This window comes from Argentina silus (assembly GCF_951799395.1).
Source record: "Argentina silus genome assembly, chromosome: 12".
Lineage (NCBI taxonomy): Eukaryota > Metazoa > Chordata > Actinopteri > Argentiniformes > Argentinidae > Argentina > Argentina silus.
The window spans coordinates 9887784-9904809 of NC_139666.1; the positions used below are offsets into that span (position 1 = coordinate 9887784).

Consider the following 17026-nt stretch of genomic DNA (forward strand, 5'->3'; position numbering starts at 1 on the left):
TATGTTTTACTGCATATAATGTAGCTGTGACATAGCGTTAGCTCTGCTGTCAGTGGCTCTGAGACCTGGAGATGTAGGTCAGCAAACCAAGAAGATGTGGGTGGTTTAAACCAAGATTAAGTACATCAATGTAATCTGTTTAATCCCATTTATATATTGTAATACCACCAACATCCTACGAATAGACACGGAGACAGAGAGGTAAACTACCGGCCGTGGTTTATGCTCCTACAGGGTACCCTGATCCAGAGGTAGTGTGGTACAAAGACGAGCAGCCAATCAAGGAGACGCGCCACTTCCAGATCGACTACGACGAGGAGGGCAACTGCAGCCTGGTCATCTCCGAAGTGAACGGCGACGACGACGCCAAATACACCGTCAAGGCTGTTAACAACCTCGGAGAAGCCACGTGCACGGCCGAACTCCTGGTGGAGGTGATGGCGGGAGAGGAAGAGGAGGAGGAGGAAGAGGAGGAGGAGGAAGAGGAATGAGCGGTACAAGATGAAGAGATGATATCCCTTTTGTAGCCTTTTGCTCTTTTTCATAGCTGCTTTGGTAAGACACTCGCCTGCTCTGTTTAAAGTCAGAAATGGTGAAAACGGGCTCGGATGACCTTTTTTTGCTATGTTTGTGCACTTTCTCTCTTTTTTACTTACTTTATCAGTTATAGCAGATATCATGTGTTGATATTTATAACGTTACATTGACATTAACCACATTCCAGCTGTTGTGCTTTAACCATTTATTTAAAGGCTTTAGATTCCCTCCAGTTATCAACAACGTGTTCCTTCCTCAACCAAACAAACCAAAACAAAGTCACAGGTGTGTTTGTGTGTTATCAGCATTATGGTATTTTGAAATTACCAGGGCCTTCGCTCTTTTTATGAATGGGTTTTATTTTTAGAGTTATTTAAGCACAGAGTCATTTTATCATTTGAGCATCAGTTTTGAGATCTTCCTGCAAGCACTTGTCCACCATATTACAACTTTGCAATACTAAACAGACCAGTGAAAACTATCACAACTAGATTGTTTTGTTTTGTATTAGATGTATGTAGATTATATTTCTTTAATTTTTATAAATGTATCAGTTTGACCAACTGCAGATTACATGTAATGAGAACACTACAAGTGTAGGTAACTCACCGTTACTAAATAAATTTTTATCACAGAATTATGAGGGTTGTGCTTTGTGATTGGAAAGAGTTTCTGAATATGTTATTCTGATTGAGATTAACAGTGTGATTATACCAGCACATTCAATCCAACAAATTGCATTTGTGTGGTAAAGAATCATAATTCTCATTTGATTTGACTCTTGGTGGAAACAGTAACAAATGACACTTGGAGTATATCCAATGTTTAATCCATGATGACTGAGTTGATTCTCCCAAGCGTTGCAGCGCAGTGCAGAGTAATGCACTTTTTAGACACTAGAGGGCCCCTTTGTCCTCTGGTACAGGATTCCAACCTCCTCACTGAAACCTATTTGCCAGCCTCTCATGGTAGCTTGAGGTAACAAACTTAGTATTTATCCACAATGCTAAATTGTCCTAAATACTACAATATCCCTTACTACTTCATCTTTACTCCAATTGATTTTATAGATTTATCACACATTCTGAAGTCTACGTATGATCTGATGAGACTCCCTATGTGGGGCAAGTAAACTCTTGCACTGATCACCAGATATTAAATGGGGCTTTAGACTCTACAATGTCCTCTCTGTTCCACTCCTCTTCCCTCTCACAAGCGTGCACTCCCAGTTTAAGAACACTACTTCCTTTGGCTGCTTTGTGGACACATTTAGCAACATCTGTGAAATGGTGTCCCTGTGAGATTGCGGACACAGAGATTTGATTGTGCTCTTTTTATTTTTGGCATCTGTTTGGCATTTTACATTTCCTTGTGGTGCTCTCTGGGACCCTCTGAGGACCGACTCTCTTGGTTGGGGTTTGTGTAGTGCTCTCAGTGCTGTGCAGCTGTGGGGGTGTCTCCTCCTTAACCACCGTATTCCACCATTCTTCCCAGTGGAGTGGGCCCAAAGAGCATGGACACTTCTATTGCTCTTTGTGATTCAAAACACATACATTAATGTTTGGCTAAGCAGCCATATATTGTCACACTTCTTATGTTATGTAAGATATTAACGTGTTTTCTTTCAGTACATTGTGGCCTATTTGACCCACGGAAGATACAATGTGCTTCTTGTATTTTAAAGTTTGTAAAGTTTGTAAAAGTTGGTCACATTCCCCATTCCTGACACTGATAATGGTATTGTATTGTATCAACAGGGTAAATAGCTCTTTCATAGTTTTTCCATCTGACCTTTGTATCTATGAGGCCCCATCCCATCATTGTATCTGGGGGGCCACCTGGGCCCCTCTCTTTCTACTGTTTGCCTGCTCTGCAGCCAGCTGAGCCTCTGTCTACACACACACACACACACACACACACATGCACGCACGCACGCACACAAACACACACACACACATGCACGCGCACACACACATACGCACACGCACACACACACCCCAAACAATGTTTCTCATTCCCATTTCGTTCTTCACACTCCATCTTCTGTGTGTCCTGGCAGCTGAGTCATGTCTGTGTGCCACCCCACAGCATTCACTGTTCTCTACTGCATACGCCTGGGAGACCCTGCTATTGTTTCTATTGTTGGAATACTCATTGTTGTGTATTTTACAGTCGTAGTTCTTCTGAGTACCACTGTACTGTACTTAACTGTACTGCAATTGTGTTTTCTTGTATAATGAATACTAGGTCTGTTGTTGAGCCCCTGAGCCAATGGATTACTACAAAGAAGGGAAAAGAAAGGCCAATTTATAGTGAAAATCAATAAGGAGAAGAGAAGCTGTCAACGGCATATGATTATAATTGCAGTGTGAGACGCTTACTGGTTTTCGAGCAAATAATGGATTGTTATGGTATATGTCATGTCTGTTGATGTAGGAATTAAGGAAACACATCAGCTGAATGACTAAGACAGATTCCATCTAGCAAGCTTTCAATTGTAGGCTACCCCCGGTTTAAAATATTGCTGTCAACTGACTTAACAAACTGGACTTTGGCTGACCTAATCAGGCGAGGCTACATGAAACTTAGTTACCTGACTTGATCATAAGGATGAGACAGAGAAAGCGTGTGTCACAACACAGTGTGTCAACACAATTTTGGAGCGTCGGCCTATAATGTGAATGCCAAGTGCATTTTGTCCAATGATGTGTCCAGCCAGCTGACCTGTTTTGACTTACGCCCTGTTGAATCAGTCTGGGCTCAATAAAGCCACTGTGCATCTGGTGGACCTCTCTACGGAACCTCTCGCCTTTCAATGATGTCATCCTCTCAGAAGCAATGTGAGGACTCCACCCTATTAGTTAGCATTACAGAGTTGTTTACTAGAAAGAAGAGCCTACATGTAGAAGATGTTTGTACTTTTTTCTCACAGTGGAGAATAATGTGTATAGTATCAAGAGTGTTTTTTTTTGTAAATGGAGCATCCATGGTGACAAACACTGCAAAGTAGGCTGATGGGCCCATCTGCAGGTCTGACATCTTGGGGAGGGGAAATCACTGAAACTCACTCATTATAAAACCACTTGGCATACTGCTTACAACTATTTTTGTGCACGTTTACCCTTGAACAGCGGACTCGAAGTACCATCATGCATCACAAAATATCGTATCATCGTGTCCTTAGCTACGGCTTTTGGCACGCCCAACTAGGAGGCTTGTCCCTGAAAGAGCTCATTGTGTAGTAGAGAGATGTGATTGTGTGTGTGGTACGGTGTAGTGGGGAGACTCTTTACTGTAATAGTTGGTCAGCACTGGGGGGGATTAGCTCGCTTCACAAACGGGGATTGCTAAACCTGAATCATGCATATCGTCATTACAACTAACTGGGAGTGGAGCAGCAATTGTGCAAGATACGGATAGGACACTCTTTTCTTTTTTCTTTTTTTTTGGTCTAAAGATCGCGCGGTTGTTGCTTCGAATCAAGTTTTCAAGTCCTCCCATTCCATTCTAAAATGCTTCATGAGGACTGTATTCTTGGGATCCATCGCGTTGTGTTGATTTTCTCCCATGTGTTTTACGTTGAGGTTTCCAGGCAAGGGTAAAACACGGGAGTTGGAAAGAAACATCATTAGCTGGACGTGGATACATCATTTTTTTTTTCTGACTTGAAGTGATTTCTGAAGTCGAGGATAAAGTGGACGAGTCACGTAGATAGCCTGAAACATGGGGAACGCAGGGAGTATGGATCAACAAACTGATTTCAGGGCTCATAACATGCCTTTGAAACTCCCTATGCCAGAGCCAGGGGAACTGGAGGAAAGGTTCGCCATCGTCCTGGTATGTTAACACATATTAAGACATTTTCTGGTCGAACTTCAACTTTTGCTGTTCAGATAGTTTTCCCATTCTTTGTCTGCGCCATGCCTCATTTGCGCTGTACAGCTGTGCTGACCACTAGCTACCTAGCTCGAACCATCTGACTTCATGCCTGTTCATCTTTTTGTGTTTGAGTTTGAGAAAGGAATATATAATCAAATCATACTCTCTCTACGTTAAGCATGAAGGTCATGAGACATATCTTTGTTTTAACTTTCTTGATACATGGCCACATGATGTCTTGATCTGCATCAAAAGAACCCAATGAGTTGGGACGGCCTGGTTTTCTTCTAGTTGGTTGGAGAACCACTGACAAATCATGCAAATTCGATTATTTGGCTAGCTAAATCACACAACCAATCAAAGTATGTAATTTTTGATTAACGTCCTTTTAATTTAAAGATTGGGAGTATATTTGATGGTATGATTTAATACACATACGCCTATTCAGTTATATATTCAACAAGTTGGCTTCATTTAATTGCAACTTTCTACAATATATCTCAGTAATTTGAGTCCTTCAGCAGAAGCAGATGCACCCTGTCATTGATTCTTTGCCCATCCCATATGGGTCAAAATGTAGTTATGTTCATTGGAAAAAATATTTAATTACAAAAAGAGGTTTGGCTGGGATTCATTTGGGGCTGTCTAGTTTGAGAATGTTTGCTCTCAGTACACATTGTGCAAGCTACAGTACTGCTTCTGTAAACTGATGTTTAGCTCAAAGAACCACCTGTACAGCTGTCTGGCTAATTAGAAGTTGATTTCGCCTCCATTCATGTCCATATTCTCTGAGCCTGGACATTGGCTCAGCACAGTTTCAGTGTTTCAGCATCCTAGATGTTTTGAAAACAGGTTGCCCGAAAACCCTCCCTCAGTACCTACGCCACCCTTTAGTTGAATGTGTCTAATGCAGCATACTGTAATGAATGGTGCATTCCATTGAAATTAAGAAAATCATGAATTGGCTTGATTTAGTGAGGCATCTAGCTGGCTGCTACTTCAGGTTCACTAAGTTTATAGTCCAGCACTCCAGACAAGTTACACAAATGGGGGAACAGTGGAGGGTTGCAAGGCCCGGTTTTGTGAGGTTGTGTAAATGTGGGTCAGACATTATTGTCGTCTGACCTAATGCTCCAGTAAATGCAGGAAGCTCCTGAGACCTGGGCGGCCACAATTAACACAGACCTTATAAAATGGTTATGCAGCGTCACATGACTTCAACCTGTAGGAAGGAATGAAAAAATAAGACACATTTAAGAATGAACAGTAAAACCGCTTTTCTCTCTGCCTGCCTGCCTGCCTGATGTGTTTGCTGACAGAGCAACTGGCCACAGACCCTATTGCCTCTTATTACCTAATGGAGGCAGTTTTTTTTTTCGTGGGAGTCACTCGCTAATGCATGTCACAGTGTTCCAGTTGGAGCGTAATTGCTGCGTGTCACAGGCAGATGAATCCCATTCTGTGTCGCAGGCAGCGGACTGCTGGGCAGAGAGGGTTGACGTCACACAGCAAGGGGATTGGGACCTTCTTCCTAATCCTGTCTGCTTTTAGGATCACCTGCTTCTCTGTGAACACCAAGGGTTGCCTGGGGTTACCAAGGGTCTGTTTTTCCAACAAAAGGACCGAACAAAGTAAAGGAACAGAACATAAACTGCTGTTTGGTCACCTGGGTAGGACACTTTATCATTGAGTAGGAACCAGGAGAGGATATCACTTTATTCCAGAATACTTCACTGTCTAGATCATTGATAGACACATGTGTGTTAATGGTGCGTTCATAGCAAGTAGGAAACTTGGAACCTCAGAGTTAAAATGAATGTAAGTTATTTATGATGGAGCTTCCTGTTGGTAAATTCTGGTACTCTCCAAGTGGGAAACTTGGGTATCATCATCTGTCTACAACGAGTTTCCAAGTCGGGATTCCTACTTCCAACATGTCATGAAGGCACCATACAAATCCATATAGACCCCAATAGAAATGCAGATTCTTCAAAGCACTGGCACTAGTGCTGTAGATGGGCATAAGTGGACCTGGTGACCCGGCTGCACCACAAGCCAGTGCTGTGAATGTCACAAACAAATGAAGGATACGGGGAGGTGGGAGTAGCTATAGCTAGCCAAGCTAAAACATTTCTCAGCATAGCTGGCATGTCAGGAAACTCCGGCCTGCCTGCTGCCAGGATGATGTGTTTACTTCTGGCTGGTACCTAACCATTTAGCATTAGGACAGTTTAGTGTTTTAATCACAGCAGTTAATGTTATTTACTGCTATTTAAACCCTGATGCATGTCAGCCGTCCATGCTTGCTGGCCAACTCTATTAATTGCCTGAGCGTGTGTGTGACTCTGTTGACCTGAGCTGTCACTTCAGCCTGAAAGGGTAATGATTGCAACGATGCACCATCTGGCCCCACAATCATTGATCTACCTTAGGCCTTAGGCCTATATCATGCATCACTGATTGATAACCATAGGTTAAGCTTCAGCAAGCCCTTCAAAGATAGCAGGCTGAAGTAATCATCATAGGTCGGATGCTATCTTATAACTTACCATTTATTTTATCCAGCTCATTCCAATCATTCCAAGCATCTGTAGCGCTAAAGGTATGCTTTACTCCTCTGAGAGAGACTATCCAATAGTTGCTACTGATGTGGTTGTCTAGATGTAGATCAGTTCAAATTTGGAATGAAAGCCTTTCCACTGCAGTTCAAGGCGAGCCAGAGGTGATTTAATTAGAGCATAAAAGGCTAGTGCTAATCTGAACAGTAGTGATCATGGGGGTTGTAGCTGGCAGAACCTAGCCCTTTAGTTGCTTGTTGAGTAAGGGAACAGTTGGATTCATGGATCTGATAACATCAAAAGGATTGACCTCTGTACCTGTAATTTCCAGCAATGACACATCTGGCTCCATGCTTTGATTTCTGAGAGCACCTCCTATGGACCCTACAGCCTCATAATTTACCAATGTGGCCTCACAGATGAGCTATTGTCCTTTCCAGACCACTTTCACCAGTGAAGCCAGGCTAGTAACATCCACAAGTGTGTTGCTGTTATACCTGTGTAGTAATGATGCACTCATGCACTTGTTATTGGAGTAAAGAAGTGGAATAACAAAGGGTCCTTCCTTCTTTTACTTTTCCTTAACAAAAGCACTCAGCGATTAATTATAAGTTAATTACTAATTACTGTCACACCTTGTTGGTGCAATGTTGTCTCCAGGGTAATTACAGTGCAACTACACAGATACAGGGACTATTGTGTACACAACTAAACAATATACATTGAGAACAAGTTTATAGAACTAATATGCCTGGTAAAGTCAAGGTTTTCTGCTTGCTGATTCTGCTGTTCATTCTTTTCAGAATGAACAGCTTCCATTGATAAAACCATATCAAGCTGTGTCTTTAGGGTTCTCAGAATCCCTACAGCTATGGCTGATATTTTAACTAGGCCCAGACATAACTGTCATGCCAAGGCCTCTGCCAAGATAAGAGAAAGTATTTCACAGGTGACCTTGACCATGAAGACAAACTACAAGTAAAAGTCCTTTGTTGAAACAAAGTGTATTCATTTATCATGGTACACCAAGGGGGAAAAGAGGGAAAGCAGTATGTTTGGCATTTACTAGTCTCTCTCACTCAGGAGCATGTCTGGAAGCTCTTGTGTGGTTGCCATAGCACCCGTGACACTGCCTGTTCCTACAGGGAAAATAATCAAAGAGATCGCTTGCACTGGAGGTTTGAAGAAGAGTGGCTATTGCCATGTGTTTACTCGGTTATAGGACATGGTTTCAGTTTTCTTGTGAAGGGCAAGTCATCAGGGCCTACTTGTCAATATTTTCTTTACACCACCTTAACTGTGTAATTATCTGTCATCAAACACAACACTATCAATTAGCTAACCATCAGAGAGAATGAAGTTGAAGCAACAGAAACAAAGAGGCCTTTTTTTTTTTTTTTGACAAGCCCACTCTGGTTTGCACTGCTGTTGCTTAACCATATTGGAAAACCTCCAATCTTGCCTATGTGTCACATGTAATGTGTATGCATCATATGGGAACACAGGAAGATGACTCGGTGCAGCAAAAATGTGGCCTAGACCTAGTTGATTTTCCTCTACTTCAAGTAGCCTATAACCATGGGTTTCTCATGGAAATATTGTGGTCACCCTCTTGAACTACGTGATGTATCTTAATTTAGGCTTTGCTGAGTATTCCTTCTGACATTAGCCTGGTCCCAGATCTGGATGGTCTTTAGCCAATTCCTGTGCTTTCCGTTGCCATGCCAAACATAATGCATGTTGGCCTATGGCATGACAACAATAGTCAGAAGAGTTGGCTAAACTGCAAAAGCACACGGATCTGCCAGAAAAGTTTGTGGCAGTTATTGGGACTTGTGTAAATGCCATATGGGGGCCAAGGGCTTAGCTGTTGTTATAGCTGTTCGTCTCAATAGTCTGCCCAGATTACATATAAGCTGCTTTGTTTAATGGCAGCCAAAGGACCATGATCTTTTTTTTGTTATTTCTCCCGGAGATGCTGAATTTGAATTCAGCCCAGTAGACTATTCAGGCATATTTTTCCAGAGTTTATTGGGATTCCCTATGTTTTACCTCATCGACATCAATTTGAACAAAACAAAACACTCATTTGGCTGAGCTCTGATCTTCTTCCTCTGCCAGACAGTAATATAGAGCCATAAAGTCCCCTTAACCAATCAGTTTAGCTCAGGCCTATCTTTTGAAAACATATCCAAACTGAGGTAAAGGAGAAACTAGTGAATAGCCAGCATTCTTTGCATTTTCACGCTGACTCTTCATTAAAGTCAAGAACAATGACTATTCTCTGTGCAGCAGCATAGGGCTGACAGTCGCGTAGTCCCGTGCAGCGGGGCCTGAAGAACAGAGCTGCTCTTTATTCTGTGGAAAACAGAGGACGGAGCCTGGCACTGAATCCAGACCCGGCAGGCAGCTAGTGGCCGTCCCCGGGGGCAGGTCCACTACACTGAGGAGTGAGACTGCTGCTTCCGATCACTGGTGGAGGGGATGTGGGGTTCCGGGGGTGGCTCAAGGGTTTGATTGAGAGGCAACTGGCAACATCGTGTTAAAGCTCCAGGATGCTCCCTGACCAATTAGCCATAGCATAGTTGAACATAAACTACTACTGTAGTGATAAGTGATCCAGCCAGCTAACTGGCCAGTCCAAGCCCTCAGAAGTCCCAAGGCTGCTGTGGTGTGTGTGATGTGCTTTTTAAAGGCTGCAGCAGAGCTTGAAGGCCTCTTACTTGCTTTGCTGGCAGAGGATAAGCTGGTTGTGTGGGAACCAGACTTTTGGCTGTGTGCAAGCCGCGTTGGGTCGAAACCATTGGGGGCTTGAATCGTTATTGTTGTGCTCTGTTCAATTTTGACATTCACGCCTTTGGGGGTGGTTTTGCTTATTGTCAGATTTTCCACAATGCTGTTGTGTGGGTTGTAGGGATGGTAGAGGGCATTCTGTATGTAGCACTAGCCAGGCATAAGATACATCTAACACAACATGTAGCCAAATCTAGAGGCAAACTTAATCTCTAATACATTATTTTGCGTCAAAATTGAAAAGGCCAAGCTTCTACACATTACACAGCATTTTATTTTTTTTACCTCTGTTGAAGAGTACAGCACGCTAGGCTAACTCTAGGCCTACATTGAGATCTGGATTGCTGAAGTATTTTTAACAGGATTCTAGCTTGGCATCCTTCCGTCTTTGAAGCATAACATATATAGCCTACCTAACCCAATTACCAATGGGACAGATCTGCGCTTGTATGTCAAGATCTCAATGAACTTCAATCACCATGATGTCGGTGAAAGGTTGCCAATGAACAGAAAACGTGTAGCATTTGTAAAATAATTACTTTCATCATAATAGCTGCATCCCTATATTTTCCTTTACTCCATTTTATAGGGTTTTTTTCTTGGCAATGGGCTGTAAGGAGCAGGTGTAGGGTGAGTGACGTGACTTAGGCATGGTCAGGCCTGACTCCTTTATGTAGTGCACAGCCATCCTCAGAGTAGCTCAGCAGTTCTGGCACAAGGGCCACACAATAGGAGAGAAAAGTCACAGTTGGCACCATGCCACTGTTGGAGTGCATTAAGGGGTGGTTCTGTGCACGGTCCAAGCCAAGGTGACAGCTGTCTTAAATGGTAAAGTGAAACTCTGCCAGTCCTATGTTTTATGGAAGGGTAGACCGAGGTGTTGTCCTGTTGTATTGTTTATTGTTCCCGGTGTTGAGCTTTGAACTTTGAAGCGTGTTGTTTGTGTTCCCTCAACAGGAACAAACTTAAATTGACGTCATACAGACATTCTGGCCAATCAGAATCTGACATTCTGGTGCCAGCTTTTGTGATCTGGAAGGCTTATTTATTTTGTGTTGCTATTCTGATTTCAAGGACTGTTTACTTCAGACTCTACCACAGAAAATTACAAAACTGTCTTGGCTTTCCAAGATTCCTATTGTCTAAGTTCCTATTGTCTTGTTAGCTATACACAGGTAGGCCTACATTTGGTACATTTAAAGTAGTCTCTGGCCTTTGTTTCACCCTTGCAGCCAGACTATGACCGCATCAGCTGCTTTCCCTATTGTGAGTGCAGCACCATTGTGTCTGTCGTAGTAGTTTTGACCTCCTTGTGCCACTGATTTTGAAATATTTAGGTGGAGAGGGCTCTGCAGACTGATGAGGGCCCAGCCCTGACTGATGCACAACCGCCAGGGTTCCTTTGAGATATTTGTTGCCTTTTGAAGCTTTCCGATTAAAAAGAAGGGTCTTGCCAGAAACAACATCTGCACTGAAAATGGGATGTCCCGGTGAATTTGAATGTACTTGCCAGGGTTTGACACAGGCCTCAGTGACGGCTCCTTAGGCTCTAGACAATGCAGCAATCTGTTGTTACAGGATTATTCGACAGAAGACTTGTCTCTCCCCCTGGGCCCCACAGACGACATACACAGCCATCAGGCTGGAGCACAGTATTTGCCTAGCTACCAGGCGACTGGGATTTCATTGCCCCTTTCAAACAAAGGGTACCAAACAAGTCTTAAGCCTGCATGTGCCCGATTTCTAATAGCATTACCACCATAGTTCAAATGTGTGATATCGTATCCGACTCCAGCCTTGAATACAAGCTCAGGTAAACAAGCCAAGTGCGTTGTCCATTGCCTTTTGAGTTGTCACTTGCCTTTATGTATTTTTTTTTGTCTTTCTTCAGTTGAAATAGAATTGGGCCTAAGGCCTACTCTAATTTATTTGTGGAGGAGGTAGGCTAAACTGTGTGAAATAGGTAGGCTTTGCTTTGGGGTAGTGCTCTTTTTTTTTTATCTTTGATTAAAAAAAGCCCCATGCTTTGATGTTTTCAAAGATTGTTTGCCACTGGCTGGTGTTGATGTTTATAAAACCACCACCGTGGCTATATAAATCTGCAGTATATGCCTAGATTGTGGGATATACGTGCACATTTCTATGCTGCACCTGCAGGTCAGAGAGCATCAATCAACTCTTTGGAGTGGGTTGGGGATGTGTTTCTTACTGCTCTTTGTTCAGAATTCCTCAGAGGTCTCTGTCAAAGATGCACAGGTCTCAGATGTCAGTTGGATCACTGCGCCAGTATTACGGGTTAATGGGTCCTGGGCTTTTATCTGTAATCCAGTTGCCTTTGTCAGAATCGGGCCCCTGGCACTGTCCGTACTGTTAGCAGTGCTGCCAAGGCTGGTCTGGAGGCAGTGATGTCGCTACTCAGAGGCTAACTTGATTCGACAGCTCTGAAAACAACTCGGCCAATAAGGTGCCAGGCTGCTGTCCACTACTATAAGATATGATACGCTGGAGGGTATTCATCTGATACCCCCAAACAACAGCTCCGCTCATTTAAGTGTTTTCCACATAAGCGAACCAAAGAAGACGGACAGCATGTTTTAGGTTTCCACACAGTTTTTGCCTGAAAGGAAAGCTATTTAGCAGATCTCAGGTTTGACCTGAAGCCCATACTCGAATCACACCCCCTCAAAGGTGCGTCATTACTGGTTAGTATGAGGAGATCCTCCAGACAGACAGACAGACAGACACAATCAATCAATCAATCAATATGTTAAGTAAGGTCTTGTTCTTGACCTTCAGCATTTTTTCTAATATTCTAGCATATTCCAATGAAAGCTACAGGCTGTGTCCCAGTCAGTGATGCAGTGAAAGAGCCCATCTCCCCCTGTAAATTATAGGCCTACTCTAAACTGCCCAGCTATGATCACTGTAGTGTGTCCTCACTTTCTCCTAATGAAACCCAAACGCCTGTGATCACAAGTGAGCGTCAAGCCTCGGCTTGAGACCGCGCCACCCACGGTCTGGACGGTGTCAGGAATGCCTCCCTGGGATGGGCCCTGTGTACACGTGCAGCCTTGAAAGTAGAGCCGTAATGGCTCCCAGACTACCCAGCGTTAGAGCCCAAGGCTCTTTGGAGCCAGGGCCTGTTTACCCAGCAGTAAAATGCTGTGTCTTTAGGGGTCTGATGTAGTTGAGCTGTGTGGGAGAGGTAGACCCCTGGGTGCTACCACTTAGAGCAGGCTGCCACCAGGCTTTTATCTAGCATGGCGATGTCACTGAGATCAGGGCTCTGCCAGTGATGAATTTATGCTCTGGCCTGTCAGTAATGAAACTGACTGCATGCATGCACAGTAACTATTATGAGACCTTGGCAGGTTCAAACAAAGGGCTTTATCATGAATTGAAAATGCAGTTCCCATTGGGATTTCTGCAGGTTTTACAAGTATGTGGCTGTGTCAAGTTCAGAGAGATAAATCTGCTTCAGATCTGTACCTCAGAGAAGTAACATTTATAGTTGATGGACTAAGCCTGGCAAAGAGCTCCTTTTTTCAACAAGTTATGTTAATTACTGCATGCTTTCTTAGTTAGATCAGATATCATGTCAATGTGGCTCAGTTGGTAGAGCATGGTGCTAACAATGCTTAGGTTGGGGGTTCGATTCCCGCTGGGACCATATATACTGAAAAAATGTATGCACTCACTGCAATGTAAGTTGCTTTGGATAAAAGCGTCAGCTAAATGGCATATATATATATATATATATATATATATATATATATATATATATATATATATATATATATATATAAAAGCTCAGAAATCATATGTAGGAGTAGCCTGGACATGAAGTGTCAGTCTGTCTAATGGTGGTGATGTGGGAGGTATCTTAGATCAGAGTTTGTGTTGTGACTGTACAGTGCTGTGTCTTGGGATGATGTGGAAAATAGAACAAATCAGATTACAATGTCTAAAAGGATTAGGGGTTGGGTATTACCAGTCCTAAACTGTATCACAGTGGTGCATTCTCCATTTCAAGCAAAGGGTCATCTGCTGTAAAATGAATTGTATATATGTATTAAGTGTGTATCATTTTTGACAGTTTTACAGTTTTTCATGTTGCATGTGTGAAGTAGGCCTATATAGAAGTAAGCTACTTAATTTCCAATTCCCAAGCCATATTTCAACTTCATATTTCATATGTATTTTAATTCATATGAAATATAATTCATTTTAATTGTCCTTCATTGGAATTGAAGCATATTGACCCCATGTATGGTCTCTATTGCCCAAACACTTTTGTAAGACTAGACCCTACATCTGCCAGGACCCTCTGTGCAAGCTTCGCTTGTTTTTTTTGGACAACTTCCTGCAGTTCCAAACCCATTCTGGTATTCAGATATTCTTAGCAGGCAAGACGTCTTCAACCAAGGACACTCAGTCATTCTATTCATGATATAAGTAGTTTAATGTGTTAGGATATCTCAACACTCTGAAGTTATAGCTTCTTATTCATTGCCAACCTTGACTGAGAACCTGGACAGACTATCGAGAAATATTTCTTGCGAGAGAGGGGAGTACAATAATCCTAATTTTGTAACCAATAACAATTACTGTACTGTCAGTTAATAACACAGATAAGGGAAGTGTGTGTGTGTGTGTGTGTGTGTGTGTGTGTGTGTGTGTGTGTGTGTGTGTGTGTGTGTGTGGTCAATGAACCAACTCTCAATGTTTAACATGAAACCATTTGAAGGCCTATCATCACACAGACATATGCAGCAATGACTCTACATTTGTTCTGCTACATTCCTGTGAACAGCTTCACAAACAAGACAAGCCATGGAGGAGGTTGCTGTGCCGGGCATGGGCAGGGGGTCCCGGGGATTACATGGCTAATCTGAGGACAGACAAGGGACACCTGTGCCCCGACAGAAATTAGAGGATTATGGAGCCACACTGCGCTAATGAGGGGAGGACGCTTGCTTTGGCCAGCAGCACACGTGGGAGGTCACATTCTCAACCCCTCTTCCGTTCACCCCTCCCTGTAGTATACACTCACTCACCCCCTGTCATGGATTTAAAAGAATTGGATTGGTGTTAACGGGTTAGAGGGAGTCTCCACCATATTCCTTACACCAGTCCGTTCTTTTTAAATCCGTGTGGGGTAGTGTACACAATTAGTGGAGATTTGAGAAGGGTAGCTAAATGGAGTGCAGCCACACAGTCTGGGTTACAGGGGGGGGGCCACTGGGACTCCTGAGGGAGATCAAGTGCTGTCTGATGTCTGTCATGTAGGCTACTCTTCAGAGAACAGCACACCAAGCAGTCTTTTCCTTAGCATTGGGCAACTCCTAGATTATTGTTATTACTTCTCCTTCGTCAATACCTGAAGCATTTTACTGCTGTAAGCACATGTCATGGCCTGTAGACGGGTTAGTTAAACTGCCGTCAAAGATGGAGAAGCCGAAGAGAATTGGGAGAGTCGCTTTGACCAAACAAATTTGGTTTGTAGGTCTTATTGTAAGTTCTCTCCTCTTGTGGTTTTGTCCCTCACTGTCTGGTGTCCACACTGTCTGGGCCTCGGCTGGGAAAGTTGAGAACCATCCACTTTTGGTCTTGGTCTGGAGAAAACCAGACTGGATCCACAGCCCAGGAAACGATGAGGAAATGCAGTAACGCAAGAAAGTCAAGCTTTTCTGGCTGAAGAGGAGCTCAACCCACTCACTCACAGATCATCCAGATCCCTGTGTCTGTCTGTGCAACAGCTGAGCAAAGACCCCCGTCATTTCACCAGCAGCATATTGAGACCAACCGTGCCTCAAGAGCCTATCCCAGCCAGCCTGTAGTATAGCTGGGCTGTGTTCAGCTAAAGATGACCTTGATGGTCCTGCATGTGTTGAATGGGGGCTGAACTGTAGGGGGCCCCTGCTTTAGGAGATCTGACCGATTCTGGTTCAGTGACAGGGTGCAGGAGAGAGAGATGGAGGGAGAGAGACGGACAGAGAAAGAGAGGAGAGAGGGGGCGTGTTCTTCAATCATTGTGGCTAGACTCCCCAGGGTCCTATCAATCCCAGCTCTGAAAGAGATCTGAGAGGATGTGGGTGGGGTAGAGGTGCTGCATTGCACCTCTTTCCTTTTTTATTTCCTCTGTCCTTTTGTGCACCCAGTTGTGTGTAAAAAGTATAGTCATTATTCAGCTAAACACCTACGTTTTCTAGAAGTTCAATGTGAAGTATTGCATTTCCATTAGGCTATGTTACAACAAAATACAAAATGATGTCTTACCACTAATGAGAAGTACGCTCCATTAAATAGTCGATATTGTGTTTTTACACCTTTTTTAAATATTTAAACAAGTTGGGCCTGGAGGCCTATCAGCAGCCTGGATTGTGGTTAAACTGAGGTGAGGTCTCTGAGCCAGTGGTCGGATAGCAACTAAGTGAAGCCTTCGCTGTCCTCTTGAGGTGGCTACCTGTGGATGATGTAACTGATGTCAGTAACACACAGACACTGCTGAAGGCTATTAAAGGTCTCAACCATTTTCCTATGATTCACTGTTGTGCTCAGTAGGGTGGTGATTATGGTTGGCAAAATATAGGTTTTACCATCTGTGGCGCAGTGCTCTTGTTTTAAGGCCTGTATGAAATAGTCTATCTTAATGAGATTAATGTTTATTTACTCTCTACCAAGACAAGAAATTCATTGATTTTAAGGTTACAAAATAGCCTACTTTTGGTCTGTGATGACAGCAAATTAAGCCAAATGTATATTATTTTCCTAGCTCTGCTTTTTATGCTATGAAGGCTATTTGTTTGACCTCCAGGGAGGTGGAGGGACGGAGCCAAGCGCTCTCTACCTAGTCCTTATATGAGTCATATAATGGAAGACTGGGAAGGCTGACTACTCTGTCTCCTGTGTCTGTTGCAGTCTGCATGGCACAGTGAGTTTAAATCAATATCCCCACTGTTTATTTAAAATGTAATGCTGTTGTTAGTCAATGGAGGTCCTTATTCATGGTGGTCATGAGGGACTAAATTCTGTCCACTTTAACACACTGAGAATAAATATTTCAGGGACATTCCCCTGCATCATGTAGTTTCATCTGTCGCTTGGGAGAGGGTTATTTGATACCCATCAGACTTCTGGTCGTTTAGCATGAAGAAGCAGATCCTTGTCCCAAATGACCCTATTCTCTGTAGCGATTTTCCAATATTCTCCACACAAACCCTCATGAAAAATACAAGACTGAGACAGTCTGACCTTGT

At 43.2% G+C, this 17026-nt stretch overlaps 2 protein-coding genes across 6 annotated transcripts in view; both read left to right on the forward strand.

Moving 5' to 3' along the window:
* mylka (myosin, light chain kinase a) overlaps positions 1-1174 on the forward strand; it is a 47009-nt gene extending 45835 nt beyond the window's left edge. For both annotated transcript variants that reach the window (XM_083681738.1, XM_083681739.1), the window contains one exon: positions 235-1174. In XM_083681738.1, coding sequence (XP_083537864.1) covers positions 235-491 — 257 coding nt within the window. In that variant the 3' untranslated portion in view covers positions 492-1174. The remainder of the gene's footprint in view (positions 1-234) is intronic.
* Positions 1175-3830: 2656 nt separating this feature from the next.
* The window catches only part of fmnl2a (formin-like 2a), a 49410-nt gene continuing 36214 nt past the window's right edge, over positions 3831-17026 (forward strand). For all 4 annotated transcript variants that reach the window (XM_083682395.1, XM_083682393.1, XM_083682394.1 and 1 more), the window contains exon 1: positions 3831-4374. In XM_083682395.1, coding sequence (XP_083538521.1) covers positions 4261-4374 — 114 coding nt within the window. In that variant the 5' untranslated portion in view covers positions 3831-4260. The remainder of the gene's footprint in view (positions 4375-17026) is intronic.